At 47.4% G+C, this 20448-nt stretch overlaps 1 protein-coding gene across 2 annotated transcripts in view; it reads right to left on the reverse strand.

Annotated features, from left to right (window-relative positions):
• The window catches only part of PDE2A (phosphodiesterase 2A), a 340214-nt gene that overhangs the window by 40333 nt on the left and 279433 nt on the right, over positions 1–20448 (reverse strand). For both annotated transcript variants that reach the window (XM_061629143.1, XM_061629145.1), the window contains exons 9-13: positions 15813–15887; positions 14864–14905; positions 10637–10705; positions 3948–4078; positions 2156–2267 (exon numbers count right to left, since the gene is read on the reverse strand). In XM_061629143.1, the coding sequence (XP_061485127.1) occupies positions 2156–2267; positions 3948–4078; positions 10637–10705; positions 14864–14905; positions 15813–15887 (429 nt within the window). The remainder of the gene's footprint in view (positions 1–2155; positions 2268–3947; positions 4079–10636; positions 10706–14863; positions 14906–15812; positions 15888–20448) is intronic.

Consider the following 20448-nt stretch of genomic DNA (forward strand, 5'->3'; position numbering starts at 1 on the left):
GAGGAAAGGCAGGATATGGAAATGGACTGCCTTCAAGTCAATTCCAACTTATGGTAACCCTATGAAAGGGTTTCATGGTAAACGGTATTCAGAGGAGGTTTTACCATTGCCTTCCTCTGAGGCTGAGAGGCAGTGACTGGCCCAAGGTCACCCAGTGAGCTTCATGGCTGTGTGGAGATTCAAACCCTGGTCTCCCAGATTGTAGTCCACCACCTTAACCACTACACCACACTGGCTCTTAAATAAATAAATAAATAAATTTTGTTATGCATTACTTGACTGGAGAAGAGTGAATTTCAAGGAATGGCTATGTTTCAGTTCATCACGTATTTTGGGGGAAAAGTTTGTCTTTAAATGTGAACTGAATTTAATTTCTACCCCCATCCTTTGGTACTCTCTGGGGAAGTGGCCAGCAGGGGGCTGGACTAGGTGGCCTTATAGACCCCTTCCAACTTTATGATTCTGTGATTCTCAGCCACTGCTGGATAGGGTGGGGGATCCAGAGCCTACTGCTTGCAGGTTGCTCCCCAAACACTTGGCTACCTGCCTAAGGGGTGGGGTGGGGCTGTTCCAGTGAAAGGATAGTTCTCCCCCCCCCAACAACCTTGACAAACTGCAGATAAAGACAGTGTGGTGTTGCTGGGGTGTCATCAAGCTGGAAGAGCAAAACCCTAAGTGGAAGTCATTTAATAGGTTATTCATTTTATTAAATCACTGTGATGGTGCAATCCTATACATATCTACCCACTGGGCTTCCCATGTGGGAAGAAGTGGCTATCAGATTGCAGTGCATAAGGATTGCTGCAGAAAGAGGTGCCAGCCCTACAGCTCCCCCTGCCAGCCCTGTTACAATCCTGCTTGCGGAGCAGACCAAACCTGCAGGCCGCTGTTCCTTCTGGGGACGGTTATTCTTGGCTCCTACAGTCCTTCCTCCCTTCCCCGGAATAGCCCTGGGCTCTCTTGATCTCTGCTTGCTTCCCAGATCCTGCTTGCACACTTCCCTTTCATGTTGTCACCAGGCTGGCAGGGGCCCTTCAGAAGGTGGCTGCACCTGCCTTGCCCGTTCAGCTCAGAGGCTGCCCTAGGGGCCGGCCAGAATCCTGCTAAAGGGAGCTCTGCAGAGCCTTTGCCGTTCCTTATAGCATCAAAGGACCAGCAGGGAAAACGAGAAGCTCTCCCACCTACATGACAGGAGTGTTTGGGCAAAAGACGGATGAAATTTTGTGGGGGGCGGGGGCAGGTGAAAGCACACCAAAGGTCAGGGGGGAGGTGCTTTTCATAGACAGCAAGACTCAACTGACTATTGTGGGTAGTATGAGGTTGAAATACGCCCTCCCATTTTACAGCCCTGTTCATGGGTCGGGAAAGTGGGAGGGGACATTTCGGCGACTGGCGGTTGTTGTTATTTAATTTGAGTCACTTTTTCAATATGTCTCAGAGTGATTTACAGACATATCATAAAAACAGCTAACATGGTTTTGCAAGTAGTACAAAAACAACTGAATATAGGTTTAAAAAGAATAAGCAAAATGAACTCCTTTTCATCTAGCTGGAAAAGCTTGCTGAAACAAAAATGTCTTCAGTTGTAATTGCACATGGACTATGGCTAAGATTGCATTAAAGTTTATCTATCTTCAGTTGTACAGCTTGTGGGTGCCTCTCATATCCTACACTTTTGGGGAGTGGGGAGATGAATATAGTGTCATTCTGAGGGCCAGCTCCCAGAGGAGTGCTGGTGAGTTTTGCCCCTGCCTCTGAAATTCACCAGCCCCTCAAAAAGGTTCACCCCCTTTTTGCTCCTGAATCCCTCCCCCACAAATATCAGCTAAAAGTTCCAAGTTTTCAGCTTCTCCTTTAGGTTTTCTTTCAGTCTAGCTTTCTTGAAAAATCTTTCTTGCCAAGAAGCCACACAGATGGGCTTTGTCTGCCCTGGAACTATATTTTGGTTTGATGCCACCTTACAGATCTTACCTTTCCCCGGAGAATCCTAGGAACTGCAGTTTGATGCCGAAGCATCCCAGGGTGCCCCTCACCAAAATACAGTTTCCAACAATTAAACTGGCATTAGGTATGTTGTCTGTATATGCCCTTGGAGATACAGAGTTTCTGACCCACCTTTTTAGTGCCACCCTTGGTGTGCAGGCCTGTCCCTCACCTGGCACTCGCATTTGAGTTTCTGTTCTTTCTGGAACGCCAACGTGCTGGTCAACACCGTGGAAGTATAGCAGAAGCAGTGCTGGATTTTGTGCTCGTCAATTTCCATATAGCTACAGGAGGCAGAGGGGAAAAGCACAGCAGCATGTTAATTCTAGACTGTGGAACTCTCTGCCCCTGGACGTTTGACCTTCTGTATGCTGAAGGCATTCCCTGCAACTCCCACTCTCACGCAGGGCTTTTAGCCTGCTGGGTGGAGGAGTTTTAGTGGATGCATCTGTGTAAGTCTTTTAAAAATCTATAGCCCTAATGCTGCATTCCGTAGTTGGTGTTTATGAATTTCATTCACCGTCTTAAATATTTTGTAAGGCATCTAAGTGGAGTCACTGAAAAATGGAAATGGACTGCCTTCAAGTCGATCCCAACTTACGGTGACCCTATGAAGAGGGTTTTCATGGTTAGCGGTATTCAGAGGAGGTTTCCCATTGCCTCCCTCTGAGGCTGAGAGGCAGTGACTGGCCCAAGGTCACCCAGTCAGCTTCATGGCTGTGGGGGGATTCGAACCCAGGGAGCTTCGTGGCTGTGTGGAGATTCGAACCCTGGTCTCCCAGGTCATAATTCAACAAAGGAAACAGGAAGTGTTGGGACAGGAATGCCAGGGGCACTCGCCCTTACTGTTGCTGGATGAGAACTGAATAAAAGGCCTTTCCTTGTATCTAAAGTCTCTTAATGAAACACTGACTCAATTCTTTCTAAGAGTAACCAAAACCGTATTCCACAACATGTCAAAATCATCCCTTTATCTACCTGATCCCTTCTCTTCTTCTCTATAAGGTTCTGTTCTCCACCAGAGCAAAAGCAAATTTTATCAAGATGTACTAAATTTTCCAGTTTTGTCGCTCAGATTTCGAATTCCAACTTCAAATCTGCAGCTTCAAGGTGAGATGGCACCCCAAACTTTGCTTTACACCTGTTGGCATCCTTTGGTTGTTTTGGCAGATATCAGACTGTATATGAGATCTTGTTAGCTATCAAACACCAAATACAATGTTACCTGTGATTGATCAAATGATACATACCAGTGCTTGTCGGCAATTAAACACTAAATATTATTACATGTCATTGATCAAATACAGTCAATGTTATTGCACACTGTTAAATACTAATACTGTGGCATGCCTGACTTGTGCCAAATATCAAATATTGAAATAAATATCGAATGTCAAATGCAGAGGGAGCCAGTGGTATTCTGCAAGGACCTAGTAATGTAGGAAGCTGCCCTTTACTGAGTCAGACCATTGGTCCATCTAGCTCAGTACTGTCTGCACTAACAGGCAGCGGCTCTCCAGGCTTTCAGACAGGGAGTCTCTTCCAGCCCTACCTGGCGACACCAGGGATTGAACCTGGGCTTTCTGCATGCAAAGCAGATACTCTGCAGGTAAGATATGGCCCATCCCCTAAAAACAAAGTAAGATTCCAGTCCTCATGGTTCTGAAAAAAGAGCTGATTTAAAGAGGAAGCCGCTTTCTGCTGAGTCAGACCATGGGCCCACCTAACTCACTGTTGCGGCTCTCTAAGGCTTTATATGGAGATGCGAAGGAATGAAGCTGGAACCTTCTTTGTGCAAGTAGGTGCTCCACCATCAAGCTGCAATGGCCCTCCTTCATATGGGTAAAGAAGTGCTCACAGCATCAGAGACTATCCAAATTTTGCAGAGGAGATTGTTTTTGTCTTGTTTTTGGAGGGACTTTGATTCAGCTCCACTCTGTGACCAGACACAGCCTCTGACTCACCTTTCTCCCCCAAGCTTGTTGAAGGCGCAGGCCAAAGCCACCACCTGGGAAGTGGCCCTGCTGATGACCGGGACACACAGCATAGCAGTCACCTCAAAGCCAAGCATGTTGTTCAGCTGCTTGTGCTCTTCCTGGCAAGGAGGAAAAAGAGCAGAGCATCCGGGTGATGCGAGCGTTTGCAGAGTCTGGGCTCAGTGGCAGTTGGAGTCGGGGCAAGGCAGGGCAGGGAGTTTGCCTGACCTCCCGACGTGGGCACTGCTGTGGCTGAATGGGAGGGAGAGGGGCAAGGTGGCAGAGCGGTCAGCACAGTGCAAACACACCAGTGGGCACACCCAATTGGCTCCCCTTGTGCATTTGCACTGTTCCAAACTTGCCACTCCCTTACCACTCCCACTCCCAGTAAGCCGCAGCGATGCCGGTGAAGGGAGGTTAGTTAAAACTCTCCTGCCAGGCCCCATCCCCACTACTGTCTGGACTGTACCATTTCAGACTGCAAGTGGAGGCCCACGTGATGGGATCTTCCTAAGGGTAAAACATTCCTGGCATACAGAACACTCGCTATTCAGGCAAAAGATTTTGAGTCTTCTCCCTGACACTAATTGTCCATGTGCTGAGAATTTGCTTTTGAAGGGGAACTTTCCCCTTATATATTTAGTAAATTCCTATCGCCGTTCAATGCAGTCAGGACAGCTAACAAGAAAAAACACAAACATATATAAAAAAGTTACAATAGAACAAGAGGAAGATTTTTTAAAAATCATTACTGGATATTTTCACAAGGCCTGGGATAACAAAAAGGTCTTTGCTGTGGTGCTGAAAAGGTAATGAAGGGGGTGAGGAGAGCTTCCCTGGGGAGAGTGTTCTAAAAGTGCCACAACTGAAAAGGCCCAACAGCCGATCACTACCTGCTGGGAGGTACATGTGTGGGAAAGGTGGTCCCTTCTGGTACACCGGTCTTCAGACAGAAGTGGGGAGCCTGTGGCCCTCCAGATGTTGTCAGACTCAGACCTGGCCAGCATCAGACCTGGCCATCACCCCCAATTCTCAGAGATAATGGGAGTCCAGCAACATCAGGAGGGACAAAGCCTTCCACCTCCTGCCTTAAGACATATAGTCCTCCAAAGGTAATGGTTTTCCATAGTGTAGGCTGGTGGCTCCAATGTCGGTGGGGCAGCTCCTTAAAACCAGGAGTGGATTCACTGCCCCAGTGACCTCCACTGGCTTGTCATCAAGTGAGCCTCCATCTGCAGAATGAACTAGCACACACCAGAAACACATTGACCATCTTTGTGAGAGCTAGGCTGAGCCCTTTGGCATCACTGTGGGGCTGTGCAACCCACCCACTTTGCATGGGGACTGCATTCAGTAAAAGGGCTGGCTAAGGGCCCATGCAGTTGAGTTGACTGGGCCAGGGACAGTGTCCACTTTCCTTCTTGTGCTTCTGACAGCAATCCCCACCTGCCCCCCCCCCCGCCGTAGCAAATGTGCCATCTCAGGCATATTCAGTTCATTCTGGTAAAACAGATTGCATAGACAGTTACACTCTCTGCGATACGAATTAATGAAAAGACCCCCCAAAACGGGATTCAGAATCTTGCTAGGCAGACTGTTGCATTCCTGGGTTGCTTCTAAGGAAATTCTCCCAAGTTAGGGCTGCAACCTTTCATCAGGATATCAACCAACTGGGTCAATTAAAAGGAGAGCCCTGCTGGTCAGTCATCAGGTGCAGCTGTGGGTCAGGGCTAGGGTGGCCAGGTCCATGGCCTGAGACTGATCCTGCATCTTTAGGAGAAGAGAGAGTCAGCCAAGTGCAGGTGTTCTTGCAACCCTGTAATGGGAAAAACCACAAGGTGGAATTCTCCCTTCCCCCTCCACAACTTTTAAAGATCCTCTTGGAGGCCGGGCCTGGCAACCAAAAGGTCTTCTGTATCTTTAAAAGCTGTGCAGGGGGAAGGGAGAATTCCACCCTTGTGGTTTTTCCCATTACAGTGTTGCAAGAACACCTGCACTTGGCTGACTTTCTCTTCTCCTAAAGATACAGGATCAGTCTCAGGCCCTGAACCTGGCAACCCTAGTTAGGGCCACGCTTGCTCATCTCTTGAGGCTCTAAGGCAGGCGGTGGTGAACCTCAGGCTCGGGGGCCAAATGTGGCCCTTCAGGCCTCTCCACATGGCCCTGGGACTCTCCCCAGACCACACCCCTTACTGACCTCCCCCCAAACCCGCCTCTATTTCTTTTGCCTGCTGGCATAAGGCCTCTTGCTGGTCTGGCTGAAGAGGCACAGGGATTCTCCCTCTACTCTGTTATGCCTCTAAATGCCACTTGGCAGGGACTGTGAGTGAGGAGAGCGACGTGGTGCTGGGGTCTTGCTGGCCCTTTGGCCTGCTCCAGCAGCCAGGCTCCCCTGACGTTCTGACAACTTCTCTGAGGCTGACGTTTAGCCCACTGTACAAAGACGAGAGGGCCCCTCTGTTGCCCCAGGCACGACTGGCATGTGGCCCCCAGAAGGTTTCTTATAAGGAAATGTGGCCCTTGGTCTGAAAAGGGCTCCCCACCCATGCTCTAAGGCAGCCTCGTCCAACTGGGTGCCCTGCCTGGGCCTGATGCTTTTTGTCTGGAGGGCACGCAGTTGGGGAAGGCTGAGATAATAAGCTCATCCAAATACCTTTCCCCTCCGTTCCTCTCCTGGTACCCAGATGTGGCCTCTGCACCCCAGAGGCACCCAGAGCAATCCTATGGCTGAACTGCTTGTTCTGAAGAAACTCAATCTGCGGGTGGGCCTCAAAATCTTGTCCCGCTGGCAGTCCGAAGAACAAACAGCACCTCGTGGATTTCCTCATCTTAAACCAAAATTCCCTGTTCTTGTCTTCTCTGCCCGCTTAAAGAGCCTCCTCATGCCCCAAATGTCTCCCACCTCGACCACACGTGCCACGCTCTAGCTGGAATAAAGTTGCAGCTGCTTGGTTAAACAGACAGGAACGAGGCAGGTCAAGGAAAGGATGAAAGGGGCCTACCGCTTTTAAGCAAGGAGACTGAGGTCTGAAAAGACTGAAAGGCTTCACCTGCTTGAAACTGTGGGGGGGAAAGTGGAGATGGACTGCCTTCAAGTTGATCCTGACTTATGGCTACCCTACTTATAGGGTGTTCATGGTAAGCGGTATTCAGAGGGGTTTCCCATTGCCTCCCTCTGAGGCTAGTCCTCCCCAGCTGGCCAGGGCCTGCTCAGCTGGCCACAGCTGCACAAGCCAGCCCCTTCCTTGTCCGCAACTGCCAGCTGGGGGACAACTGGGCTCCTTGGGACTCTGCCACTTGCCCACGGCTGCACAGGTGGCAGGGCACGTCACCCCTGAGCCACTCCCTGTGGGGGTGATCTTTGGTTGGCCCTTGACGCCCAGGAGACGCGAGCGGGGATTTGAACTCGCAGACTCTGGACTCCCAGCCAGGCTCTCCTCCTCACTGGGCTATACCAGGCTTAAATCTTGGAAATGCAACATAGGCTGCGCATACACTCCATCCATTTATAGCACATTTAAAACACATGACTGTCCCCTAAAGAATCCTGGGAATTGTAGTCTGTGAATGGGTGCTGGGAATTGTAGCTCTGTGAGGGGTAAGCTACAGTTCTTTTGGGGGGTGCTTTAAATGTGTGGTGCGTACACAGTGTTAGAAATTAAATTCAACGACAGAACACCAAGCACTCAAAAAGGAGAGACGCCTTCTGAACCAAACCAAATGTTTTGTATGCTACATATCTGTTGGGATCATTTTCTCTTCCATTTAGTTTCAGTCATTTAATTAAGCTAGTTTATTCGTACTGTTTTATACAATCTTGTTTAGTTAAAGCTGTTAAATCAGGCTAGTTTATTTGCACTGTTTTATATCGTTTGGATTGATTTTTTTTTTAAAAAAATGTTCTTATTGATATTCTGATTTGTAATTGTTTCTGATGTCTTGGAATTCTTATTCTTATTGCTTATTTGATGTGTTGTGAGACACTTCATCACCTTGGACGGGTCCTTGGAAGTTCGGACTAAAAGCTGGAGCAGATCCGACATGCAGCCACCAGCTGCCCCTGGGATGCAGAATGCCCTCAAACTGTGAAGTGCTTCCCCCCCCCCCCGCAAGTAACACCTGGAGTGGGAGGTGCAGAGTTTCAGGCAGGACAAAAGTCCTGCACACAGAACCAAAGACACGCTTCTCTTAGCAGCAGTTTAATCAATCTTACAGCCAACAAAACCGCTCTGTAAGCTATGGGGGCTCCTCATACAGCATTTGAGCAGATTTGCTAGAAAATTATATTTTAGACCAGTTCATGTAAGTAAAAAATTTTTTATAGACTAATTATGTATATACAGTTTTATGCTATATGGAATTTATGTACATTAATGTTGCGTGTTCTTATGATTTTGTTTACAGCCCCTGACGAAGGCCAAACTACTGAGTGGCCTAAACGCGTTGGGCTTTTGTTAAAATAAACATTTTTTCCAAGCATTTTGGGGTCCTCCCCCTTTTTTTCTCCTTCCACTAGTTCAGTCAGACCTTTGGGTCCATCCAGTCCAGGGTTTTCTGCTCTGGCCACGGTCTTGCCCAGCCCTTCTGCTTGAGATCCTGTTAGCCAGAGACGTCATCGATAGAACTAGGCCTCTTCTGACTGTCTGCCACGGAGCTCCAGTTCTCCCTAACAATACGAAGTCAGGGCATTGGTCCATGTGTCGGGACTGGCCTACTTAAGGGACCACCTTACCCAACAATTATGTGCCAATTTGTTCACTTTGATCTGGGGAACTTGCACTTCTGCAAGTGCTGCCAGTGTCCTTTTCACTTTTGCAAGGAGTCACTCCTTTAGTGCAGCAGCACATGTGCTCTGGAACTGGACATTAGTCAGGCGCCATCCTTGAACTCTTTCAGATGCCTGCTGAAAACAGTTCTGTTTTGGCAGGCCTATCCAGACACGTGATTTTGTGATATCTGTTCTTAAATGTGTTTTATTGTTTTTAGATGTTTTTACCAGTTTTTAAATGTTTTTAAATATGTTTTGTTTTAGTTGTGTATTTTTTATCATGTAAGTGTTTTCTGCCCAGGGTTCCTTTGGGAGGGATATAAATTTAATAAATACAGGCCTGGTGCTAGCAGGTGGCAAGATCAGGCACTGGCTGAGGGCCCCTACAGCCCAGAAGGTCCCCTCCTTAGGCTGGGTGGTTGGTGCTGCCCCTCCACGATCCAAACTGGCATCAGGTTGTGGGGCAAGTCACACTTAGTGGCCTGACGCTGCCACAAATCATGGAGTGGGAACTCTATTTTCTCAGGCAACACTTCCCGATGCAGGCCATGCGGGAGTTGATGCCCCTGCTGCCATCTTGGGTGATAGCAGACATGTGTGCACGGTGTGTCAGTACACTGACATGGCGATGCTAGAGGTGGGGTGGCAGGCCTATTTAAGCCCGTACCACCTGCATCATGAGTGGTTGTTGGGTAGCATGACAACCTGGGGCAGTCTCAGAGCTTGGAAAAGTTACTTTTTTTTGAACTACAACTCCCATCCGCCCAATCCAGTGGCCATGATGGCTGGGGCTTGTGGGAGTTGTAGTTCAAAAAAGTAACTTTTCCAAGCTCTGGGCAGTCTGGTGCCCAAAGGTCCAGTCATAAAATATATGACTTGACTACATTGACCAGCAACACTTTTTGATGGTCTCCATCTGAGGTCTTGCTGAGCCCTGCTGCTCGTGTTCCTTTTAAGTGGAGATGCCGGGGACTGAACCTGGGCCCTTCTGCCACGTGAGCTCTCTCTCTCTCCAGTAATATGGAGTGGGGCTTTCTGCATGCGAAGCGTGGCCTTGGCCGCTACCTGCATCCTGCTCCCCAAGCAAAAGCAAAAGAAGCGCACACAGCTTTCCGGCTCCTACCACCACAGTCGGCTTCAGAGTTCCCCGAGGCCTCAGCAACCCACTTGCTGGCCCCACAGTAGAATGGTATCACTTCCCATGATTTGACAGAAATGTGTTGAACATTTCCCTTCCTTTCTCATAGCTCTGCTGTCCTGTTTGTCGACTGAAGCATGGATGATGGATTACCCAAGCAAAATAACTTGTTGGAGCTCCTTAACCCATTACATGTCTAGGCTGGCTCTGTGGGTTACACCGGGAGGGACTGGGTTTGATTAAAACAAACCACCAAACAAAAAAATGGATGCTCTACCCTCCCAGGCTGCCCACACCAATGTTGGAAATGTACTGCTTTCGGATTTTGGAAATGGAACATACCTACTTTCCAAGGCAATTTCTTGCCTTAATAAGCAAATATCTCTGAGATACATGCCAAGTTCTTAACACTTCTACTTTTGTCTCTTGGAAGTGTTCAAGCATGCACAGTTTTCAAAATGAAATCTCACCGGTGAAACAATATTGAAGGTTAGGTGGATGCATACTAACTTACTGAATAAAAATATTTCAGGAAGTTCTGCCTCCCTTAAATATATATATATATAAAAGCACATGTTATAAATGGCCATTGCTGGGTAAGCAGTTTAAGACCAGAGACCTTAACGTGCATCTCTGCAATTCCAGCGTCATTCAAGTTCAGGCAGCAACAGTAATGTGCACCCTAGTGGATGCACAGCATGGTACGCCAGTGACATGCAGGACACATGCAAAGGCAACCCAAGGCAGACTCAGCAGCATTGATAGACCTACCAAACTGATGTCTTGGAGAGTGATTGATTTCTTCTCCTCCACAACCTTTCCCAGATGCCCAACTGTTAACTGTGGAAAAAAGGAAGAGAAATGGGAAAGGGGCAAAGGTCTGAGGTAGGCTTCAACACCCACCTCTGCTGGGCATAATTTACATTACGTACATGAGATCTGTTGCGTTAAACTATCCAGGAGAATTAGCACTTCCTGGTTGTATAATATATAGTCAGTAAAATTGATTAGAATCCCAACTTCACCAATAAGCATAAACTCAGACGGTGTGACTATCTGATGGAGTGCACAACTCTATGGTGAAAAGGGGTTTAGTGGCAACTAATCCACAATTGTGAACTATAATCCATAGCTGTACTTATGAGTAATTGTGTGCAGAATTACAGAAGCCCCATCAAGCCCAGTAATTAAATTGGCCCCAAGTGACTGTGGGTCTTCACGTCACTGATTTAGGACCAACTGAGACCTTACTCAAAACGTACAGTTGTCCCCAAAAGCAGCAGTTGTACATCCAGCTGTGTCTGTCTAGTAGCTTGTCTCTTGTCTTGTGATGTTGGAACATTTGGCAGGGAAATGTGGAATGCTGTGACACCACCATGGTTTTAATAGAAATTTCAGAGGAAAAACTAAATGCACAGCTGCCATTTTCAATGGCAACCACACATTCAGAGCAATGGCCCATTTTGGCCTCTCCTCTTCTGGGGAACGGGCTTCTCTGTTAGCTCCTATACTGTATCATTTTATTTATTTAGGTCATTTGTAACCCACACTCCACTGACATCAACCCCAGAGTGGGATATACTGCTAACCATCCGGAGGAAGAGAAGGTGGACCCTGTTGTTTTGTTCTTGAAAGTTCAGCAGCTGTTTCTGTGTTCTTCTTCCCGAGGGCTCCTTGTGATGACAAGGGCCAAACGCAAGCCTCCTCTTCCGTGAAGGGTGCAAACTTTTTTTTAAGTGACTGACTCAGCTGTTGAGTTCTTGGAGGAAAACGGCTGCATTCCGCTTGAGTGCAGCTGCGACTGGCATTCACAAGCACCCAGCAACATCCTTATCATCGTGCTATGCAGAACCACGCCAAAGCTTTTCCAAGTGCTGCTGAATATTTTAGCTGGAGGAGATTGTGTACTGTACATAAATCAAGGAGAGAGACGCTCCGGAGCTCTCAACACAAACCTCTGCGCACAAGCATCACTTAACCTTCCCATCGTCACCGATTACTGGGCCATTATCTTCTCATGCTATCTTCAGGCGTGGATCAATTGTGCTCTCTCTGTTAAGCCATCTGGAGGAACCAGCATGCTAGCTGTCTACTGGGCTGAGGAACAATCCAGCCTGACTCTGTGCTCCTGGACAGCTCCCTTTCTGCATGGGGGGACTGTCTGACAAAGCGTGCCCCCTGGAGCCCTCACGCAGGCTGGGTTATTGAGAAGCACTTTTAAGGGACACTTTGGGAGGGGCTCCAGGTACAGGAAAAACCGCTTTCTCTGATTTACTTAAAAGGTACATTAGTCCATGCCACTGGAGGGAGATTAAGAAAATAAGTCAGGAGCTGGGGTGGGGGGGAGAGAACATAACTCTCTTTCGAAAGAGTTGCTAGGGAAGAAAACACCATAAAACATGTCAGATCACTTTGGAGAACAAACCCAGTCTTGTACATAGGGAAGGGTGAATCTGCCCATTTTGGTTTCTCTCTCATTTTTCCAAACTTAAGTTCAGTTCTCTACATTTCCACAGCAGTTTGCTTTAAAAAAAAATTCCTCATGAAAATTCATCAACATTTTCATATACATTTTCCCTAGTACACACAATTGGTATGCAATTTTCCCTAAAATAGAAACCTTTTTGCAAAACAGTTTCCCCCAGTATAATGCATTTCTCTATGAAATGAAATGGGCTGTCTTCAAGTCAAACTCGACTTATGGCTACCCTATGAATAGGGACTTCATGGTAAGTGGTATTCAGAGGGGGTTTCCCATTGCCTCCCTCTGAGGCTAGTCCTTCCCAGCTGGCCAGGGCCTGCTCAGCTTGCCACAGCTGCACAAGCCAGCCCCTGCCTTGTCCGCAACTGCCAGCTGGGGGGCAACTGGGCTCCTTGGGACTATGCAGCTTGCCCACGGCTGCACAGGTGGCAGGGCACATAACCCCTGAGCCACTCCCTGTGGGGGGATCTTTAGCTGGCCCTTGACGCCCAGGAGACACGAGCGGGGATTTGAACTCACAGACTCTGGACTCCCAGCCAGGCTCTCATCCCCACTGTGCTATACCAGCTGTCCACATTTCTCTATACTTTCACTAATTTATGCATTTTTATGCACACTGTGTGCTTTTTTTGTACCCATTACTAGGCTGAAGAAAATGGAGGAAATGTGCATTTCGAAGGATGGCTGCATTTCGGTTTGCATATTTCAGAAAGGGTGAATTAGGGATGAACCAAATTTCTTTCCCGTCCCTATTTGTAGAACCCCTTTCCTCATTTTTGTCACAGAGTCGTGTCACTCTGCAGGACGGGGGGGACACGGGTAATGGTGTTATCAGGGGGCCTGCGTGGAGGCAGCAAAGTCATCTGAGAGTAAGGATGGACAAATCTGAATTTTGGTTCTCTCAGTTTCTCATTTTTCCAATCTTAAATTCAGTTCTCCACATTTCTCCAGCAATTTGTGATTTTAAAAAAAAAATCCTTATGAAAAGACATTTATTTATTAATTAAATATTTGATTTATATCCCGCCCTTCCTCCCAGCAGGAGTAAAATACATCAGCAATGTATTGTGAATTTCCCCTAATATATACATTTCGTATGCAGTTTTGAGTATCATTCCCCCCCCCCATATAATGCATTTGTGTATGTCATTTCCACTAAGATATGCATTTATATGCAATATTTTTGTACACATTGCTTGTCTGGAGCACTGCATGGCACAATGAGGAAAAGTGTGGATTCCAAAGAATGGGTGTATTTCAGTTTCCACAAATGTGAGCTGAATCGAATTTCTCTTCCACCCCTGCCTGAGAGAGGCCTTGGATGTTTGCTGTCCACCACTTTCAAGGGTGTGGAGAAAGGCCTTCTCTAGACATGCCCTAAAGCCCATTTCTGGAAGGGTTCTACGGCTGCCCCCCCCTTTGGGGATGGGCTTAAGCTGGTTGTTTCTGACCCCCTTCCTCAGCAGACCTTTCTCGGAAGCTGCCACCCTTTGTGCAATTATAGCTGATATTAGGGAGGAACTAGAGCAACCAACCTGCTCCCCTGAAAGACGGAACTTTTTGCAATAAGGGAAATAATAGCAGAATGCCCCAGAGGGTGTGGGATAACACTTGCTTTGACGCAGAGTCATCCAACCTCACTCCAGACAAATCAGAAGGGGTGCTCATTAAATAGCCAACATGGTCCGATCTCCCTGCAAACAAATCAGGATCAATAAAGGGCTTGTCGGGAAGCACCCTCATAGATGCATTGCCTCTAATCCCGCTAAAGGAAGCAATAAAAAGTATCAATTAAACTTCTGATTAATGCTGTATGAGACCTTTGCTGGCTGGAGCTTATCCTTAAATGCTGCTGAAGCTTTTCCGCAATCAGCTAAAATCAGATTAAGACTGAGAGCCCACAAGAGACTTAATGTGAAAACATCAGAAGATCCTGGCTGCTGGATCAGGCCAGGGGCCTATCTAGCCTCACAGTGACCAACCAGATGTCCAAGGGAAGTCTGCAAGCAGCAGTGCTGTATAATAGTCAGCCATGCCCTTCCTCGCGTAAACATTGCAGACGGATCTTGGCCGTGGGGAGGGGCATCGCTGGATATATGACAGCACTACATTGCTACCCTCGGTTTGAATTCTGGTTCTAGCTGATTGCAGTAGCTCCATAGCTCAGGGGTAGACCATCTGCTGTACTCGGGTTCAATGCCCACTGGCATCTCCTGAAAGGGCTAAGAGAGCCCCTACCTGGAAGCCTGGAGAGCTGCTGCCAGTCAGTGCAGACAATACTGAGCTAGATAGGCCAAGGGTCCGGCTCTAGGTAAGGCAAAGTCCTTTGTTCCTAGATGATTGTGGAAAAGGCCCAGCAGGACTTCAGGGTCCCAACACGGCCTCTTCAGCCTTTCCCACCCTCTGAAACGCGCGGTGCATCAGGTGATGAGCGCGTGCCTTCCCCTCCCCACCTCCCAAAGCCTGACAGGTTAGAAATCAATGTCTGAATGAGGCAGCAACATTTAACCACTCACGGGGAAGCTGATCTCTTCCTCCAGCACTTTGTCACCAACAACCTGCAAGAAACAAGAAACAGGGGTGTGGGAAATGGAAGGAACCCATGTGAGGAAATCCCACCTGCAAAGAGGTAAAAGCACGACAGCATTTGAATCCTTGATGCAAAAAGACCCATGGATTGTTTGCCACAGCTCATAGCCCGCTGGCAGCTGGGTGGGTGGAAGGGAGCAGCAGTCCTTTAAAGCGCTATCCATGTCAAGATAATGTACAAGCGGCTCCTGCAACAAAATGTTGCAGTGTGGAATGATGCTGTTCAGCTTCTACATTCAGTCAGCGCTCTGTAGCCCTTGAGTATGCTCAGCCCTTGTGGGGCTCTTTTAGGGGTTCTCCTCTTAGGTTTCCACAGCCCAGTTTTGTTTTTTTTGGACAGCTCCTTGAGAGTCCAGACTAAACCCCAGAGTGGCTTCCATTGCCCCACTGACATGGCACCACCCAGCTGCCACTGGCTACAGCTTGCCTGGATGGTGCAGGGTGATGGGAGGTCAGGCTTTATGGACGCAGTGGTGGGAGTGCCAGACTGGCTTGGCCAGGGTGTCAACCATGCAGCACCCAACCTGGCTGCTGCGCTGTTCAGGTAAGCTGCACTGGCCCCGCTGTCCGGAGGGCAGTTCCATAGCTACAGCAGAGCTTGGAAAAGTTACTTTTTGGAACTACAACTCCCATCAGTCCAATCCGGGGGCCATGCTGGCTGGGGCTGATGGGAGCTGTAGTTCAAAAAAGTAACTTTTCCAAGCTCTGAGCTACACACACACGCGCACACACACTCACTCACACACACTGGCCACTACTGTACATCCATCTCAGTCTTCCATAGAACGTGGCTGCTAGAAGACTAGGCAGTCTTGTAAAGTGTCTGCACAGGGAAATAATTAAGGACAGAGACACCTTTTGACTGAAGAGACGCACCTGGCAGAACAGCTGGTGGTTATCTTCTGACACCAGCAGGAGGCAACAGCATGGAGACTGGGTCTCTTGCTTCAGCTACAAGAGAGGGACACAGTTACACATAGAGCGGAGAACAGTTTCCAGTGAAGACAAGAGTGAGCTGGGAGTGGGCAAATGGTGGGATTATTCTTCCCTCTGCTGGGCTTACTTTGAGCCAGAATTCAGCCTGTGTGAGAGCCCACTTCCATTCCACGACAGGCCAGTTGCCCCAATCGGACAAAAACAAAAGCAGCAAATGATGCATTTCCCTCTAGGCAATTCCAGTCCAGCTGTGCCCAGGCAATCTGACCTCTCTCTTCTCCAGGAATCTGTCTCCGCCTTTCTCCATTATGGGGAGAAATCCTGGAGGAGTCAGGGAAAGAGGCTTAAGCTATCAATGGCTTTTAGCCACAATGGCAATAGTCTACCTCCACTGTTGGGGGCAGTGCGCCCCTGAATACCAGCTCCTGAAGCTCATGGGCAGGAGAGGACGATTGCACTCAGGTCCTACTTGTGGACTCCCCGTTGGGACACTTGGTTGGCCACTGTGAGAACAGGAGGCTGGACTAGATGGCCCCCCTTTGGCCCAATCCAGCAGAGGCCAGGAAGGAATCTCAGCTCTAATGCCCATCTCTGATTGGGAAGGCTAATTTACGAGAGGCAGGAGGCAGGGAGAAGGGAGCCCAGAGAGGTGGAGGCTGCTAGAGGGAGGGAAGGAGGGAGGGAGGGAGAGGGTCCTGCAGGTGAGGAAGCTTAAACTCTGCTCTATGCCATCCAAATCCTGCACTCAGAATAAAGCACGTAGATTTGACTTAGAGAAATGGACTTCGTTTGCATAATCTGACTCCATTTGAACATTAGTTTAAGTGCTTTGAAGGTGGACAGGAGATGCATGTTATGCACACACAGAGTAATCCAGCGTTCTGAGCTGCGTGTGCTGGTGTATTTTCCTAAGAAGCTGGCTGCATTTAAATCATTGAGACTTAAGAGTTAGTAAAATAGGAAAAAACTACTTTATTTATAGCAGTGGCTTCCTTTGTCACCTGACCTCTGCTGAGCTCATGGAAAAATGGAAATGGACTGCCTTCAAGTCGATCCCGACTTATGGCGACCCTACGAATAGGGATTTCATGGGAAGCGGTATTCAGAGGGGGTTTCCCATTGCCTCCCTCTGAGGCTAGTCCTCCCCAGCTGGCTAGGGCCTGCTCAGCTTGCCACAGCTGCACAAGCCAGCCCCTTCCTTGTCTGCAACTGCTAGCTGGGGGACAGCTGGGCTCCTTGGGATTCTGCCGCTTGCCCACGGCTGCACAGGTGGCGGCCAGGTAACCCCTGAGTCTCTCCCTGTGGGGGTGATCTTTAGCTGGCCCTTGACACCCAGGAGACACAAGCGGGGATTTGAACTCACAGACTCTGGACTCCCAGCCAGGCTCTCCTCCCCACTGGGCTATCCCAGCTGTTGCTGAGCTCATAGCTGCAGTATAATCAATAGTTGGAATTGTTGTTTGCATTTACAGTAGGTTGTTTTGTAAAAATCCTCGATATTTGCACATGCTCATGCACTTTTAAGTTATATTCCCATGAGGTGGGGACTAACTGATGGGTAACAAAAGTGGATCCTGCAAGCCCCGATAGTTGCAAAGAGACATGTATGCCAGGGATGGAAGGATAAATATCCACCACCCACTGCTCTGTGGTCGGAAGATGCCACTCCCTTTCCTACATTTAAACATGTCACTTAAAAGTTGCCAATCTCATCTGGATATCTGTTTGGACGTAAAACAAAGTAAATGTACTGCTCTCAACCGTTCATATAAATAGATGTTTAAGTGAGGCTTGATGGATTATTTTTATTGTTAATGTGAGCTGATAATCTTTCTTTTTTCCTTTGTGTTATATTTGCAAAAGAAAATATTAAAAATTAAAAAGAACTAAGCCCAGAAAAAAGGAAGGGTTTTTTTTTTTGCATGTGCTAGCAGTGAGTATTCAATTACTGAGGATTCTTCCAGCTCTGTAAAAACAACTGCCCGAAGATTTACCTGACATTGCTGGCTTATTTTGATCTCTTATGGAATTAAAAACAGAGTGTAGGCACTCTGCGGGCACACATACACGCCCCAGCTGCATAAGCCAGAGAGGTTCAGGAAGGTGTAAAGGCCTAAGAAGTTTTATGAGGTTTTTTACAAACCTTTTACAAAACCTTGGCATGGGCTCTGGCAGATGGAAAGTACATGAGCCTGAACGTGGGCAGTGGGTGGCTCCATGTCAGTGGGGCAGTGGAATCCACTCTGGATTATGGTCCAAACTTTTAAGGACCTTTCAGCACCTTGGATAGCTCCTTGAAAATTTGGACTAAAACCTGGAGCAATTCCACTGCCCCACTGAGATGAAGCCACCAACTGCCACTGGTGCGATTTCAATGTAAGAGTTGGGCGTGATTTCGATTTATGGCCAGAAACCATTGAGAAAAAAGGAGTTGGCAATAGCAACCTGAATGGAATTCTACTTCTGACTAAATGTGCAGAGCAGAATCTTGGTATTACAAACACACTCTTTCACCAGAAAGATAAATTTAAAACATCATGGAAGCACCCTCGGTCGAAGCACTGGCATCTCCTGGATTACGTAATTGTCCTTGCCAGAGATCATCGTGATGTACTCCTCACGAGGGCCATGACGAGTGCCGATGACTGCTGGACAGATCACCGATTAATTCGATCCACTATGGCCATTAATACTGTTCTTCAACATAGGCTCCAAGGAAGAAAACCAAGGCGTAAAATGAACATCCACGCCATTCAAGATCCTATTAAGTGAGCCTGTTTTCAAACAACTCTCAAGGAACATCTACCGACAGAACTCCCTAAAAATGTTGAGGAACACTGGATTAAACTGAAGACTTCCATTCTTGCAGCATGTGAACAAACTATTGGATACCAAACTAAGAAACATCAGGATTGGTTTGATGAGAATTATAGTGAGATTGAACATATCGACAAGAAAAGGAAAGCCTTCCAGATATGGCAGAAAGACATTAACTGTGCTTCTAAGAAAAATATCTATGCCAGTGCAAAGGCTGAGGTCCAAAGAAGAACTAGAGAACTTAAGAATGCCTGGTGGATAAAGAAAGCTCAAGAAATCTAGCACTTTGCAGATGCTCACGATGCACGGGGCTTTTTTAATGCCACAAAGCCCATCTATGGACCAACAAATTACGGTACAAATCCCTTACGTTCAATGGATGGTACCAAACTGCTTAAGGATAAAGAGTCTGTTGCACTGCATTGGAAAGAGTATTACCACGGCCTCCTTAATCATAACTCTATTGTGGCTGATGAGGTCTTCTCGCAAATTCCACAACAACAAACTTGAGACGAGCTTGCAGTATCCCCTAATTTGGATGAAATCAGTAAAGCCATCAATCAAATGAAGAACAACTAAGCTAGTGGACCTGATGGGATTCCTGCTGAAGTCTTTAAAGGAGGTGGGCCTGAATTTACACAACTGCATAAGCTCATCGAAAAAATCTGGATGAGGGAGGAGATCCCGGAAGACTTCAGGGATGCCATAATTATCACCCTTTTTAAGAAGGGTGATAGAACAGATTGTGGGAACTATTGAGGTATTTCTCTTCTTGCTACCGCAGGTAAAATCCTTGCAAGGATCCTCGCAAATCGCCTCCTGCCGATCTCAGAGGATGTCCTCCCTGAATCTCAAAATAGTTTCTGCCCTTCTAGGGGGACAGTGGACACAGTCTTCACTGCATGACAGCTTCAAAAAAATGCCAGGAGCAGAATCAACCTTTATATATGGCATTTATTGATCTGACTAAGGCCTTTGATACTGTGAGTCAAACTGTTCTCTGGACCATCCTTCTGAAAACTGGATGCCCTGATAAATTTGTGAATATTTTGCAACTCCTTCATGACAACATGACAGCGACAAGTTTGGACAACAATGGCTTTCAGAGTGATCCATTCAGAGTTGGATCAGGCTTAAAACAGGGTGTGTCATTGCTACGACCTTATTTGCTATCTTCATTGCTATGATTCTACACCTTATTGAGGGGAAACTTCCTACTGGTGTGGAAATCATATATCGAACAGATGGAAAGCTTTTTAATCTCAGTAGGCTGAAAGCAAAAAGTAAGGTAATGTCAACCTCTGTCATAGAACTTCAGTATGCCGATGATAATGTAGTCTCCACACATTCAGAGAAAGATCTTCAAACTATCCTAAATACCTTTGCAGAAGCATATGGAAAACTTGGGCTCTCACTTAATATCAAAAAACCCAAAGTGCTTCATCGACAGGTGCGAACTAGTCCCTCTGTAGCACCATCAATCCAGTTTAATGGTGTGACGCTGGAGAATGTTGATCACTTTTCCCTATCTTGGAAGCCATCTTTCTGTAAAAGCTGACATCGAAGCTGAAATTCAACATCGTCTGAGCTCTGCGAGTGCCGCATTCTCCCGAATGAAGTGTAGAGTGTTCAAGGATCAGGATATTCTCAAGGAGACCAAAATGCTTATTTACAAAGCTATAGTACCACCGACCTTACTGTACGCCTGTGAAACACAGACCATTTATAAAAGCCACTCCCAACCTCTTGAAAGATTCCA

Source organism: Rhineura floridana, chromosome 5 (genome assembly GCF_030035675.1).
Source record: "Rhineura floridana isolate rRhiFlo1 chromosome 5, rRhiFlo1.hap2, whole genome shotgun sequence".
NCBI lineage: Eukaryota > Metazoa > Chordata > Lepidosauria > Squamata > Rhineuridae > Rhineura > Rhineura floridana.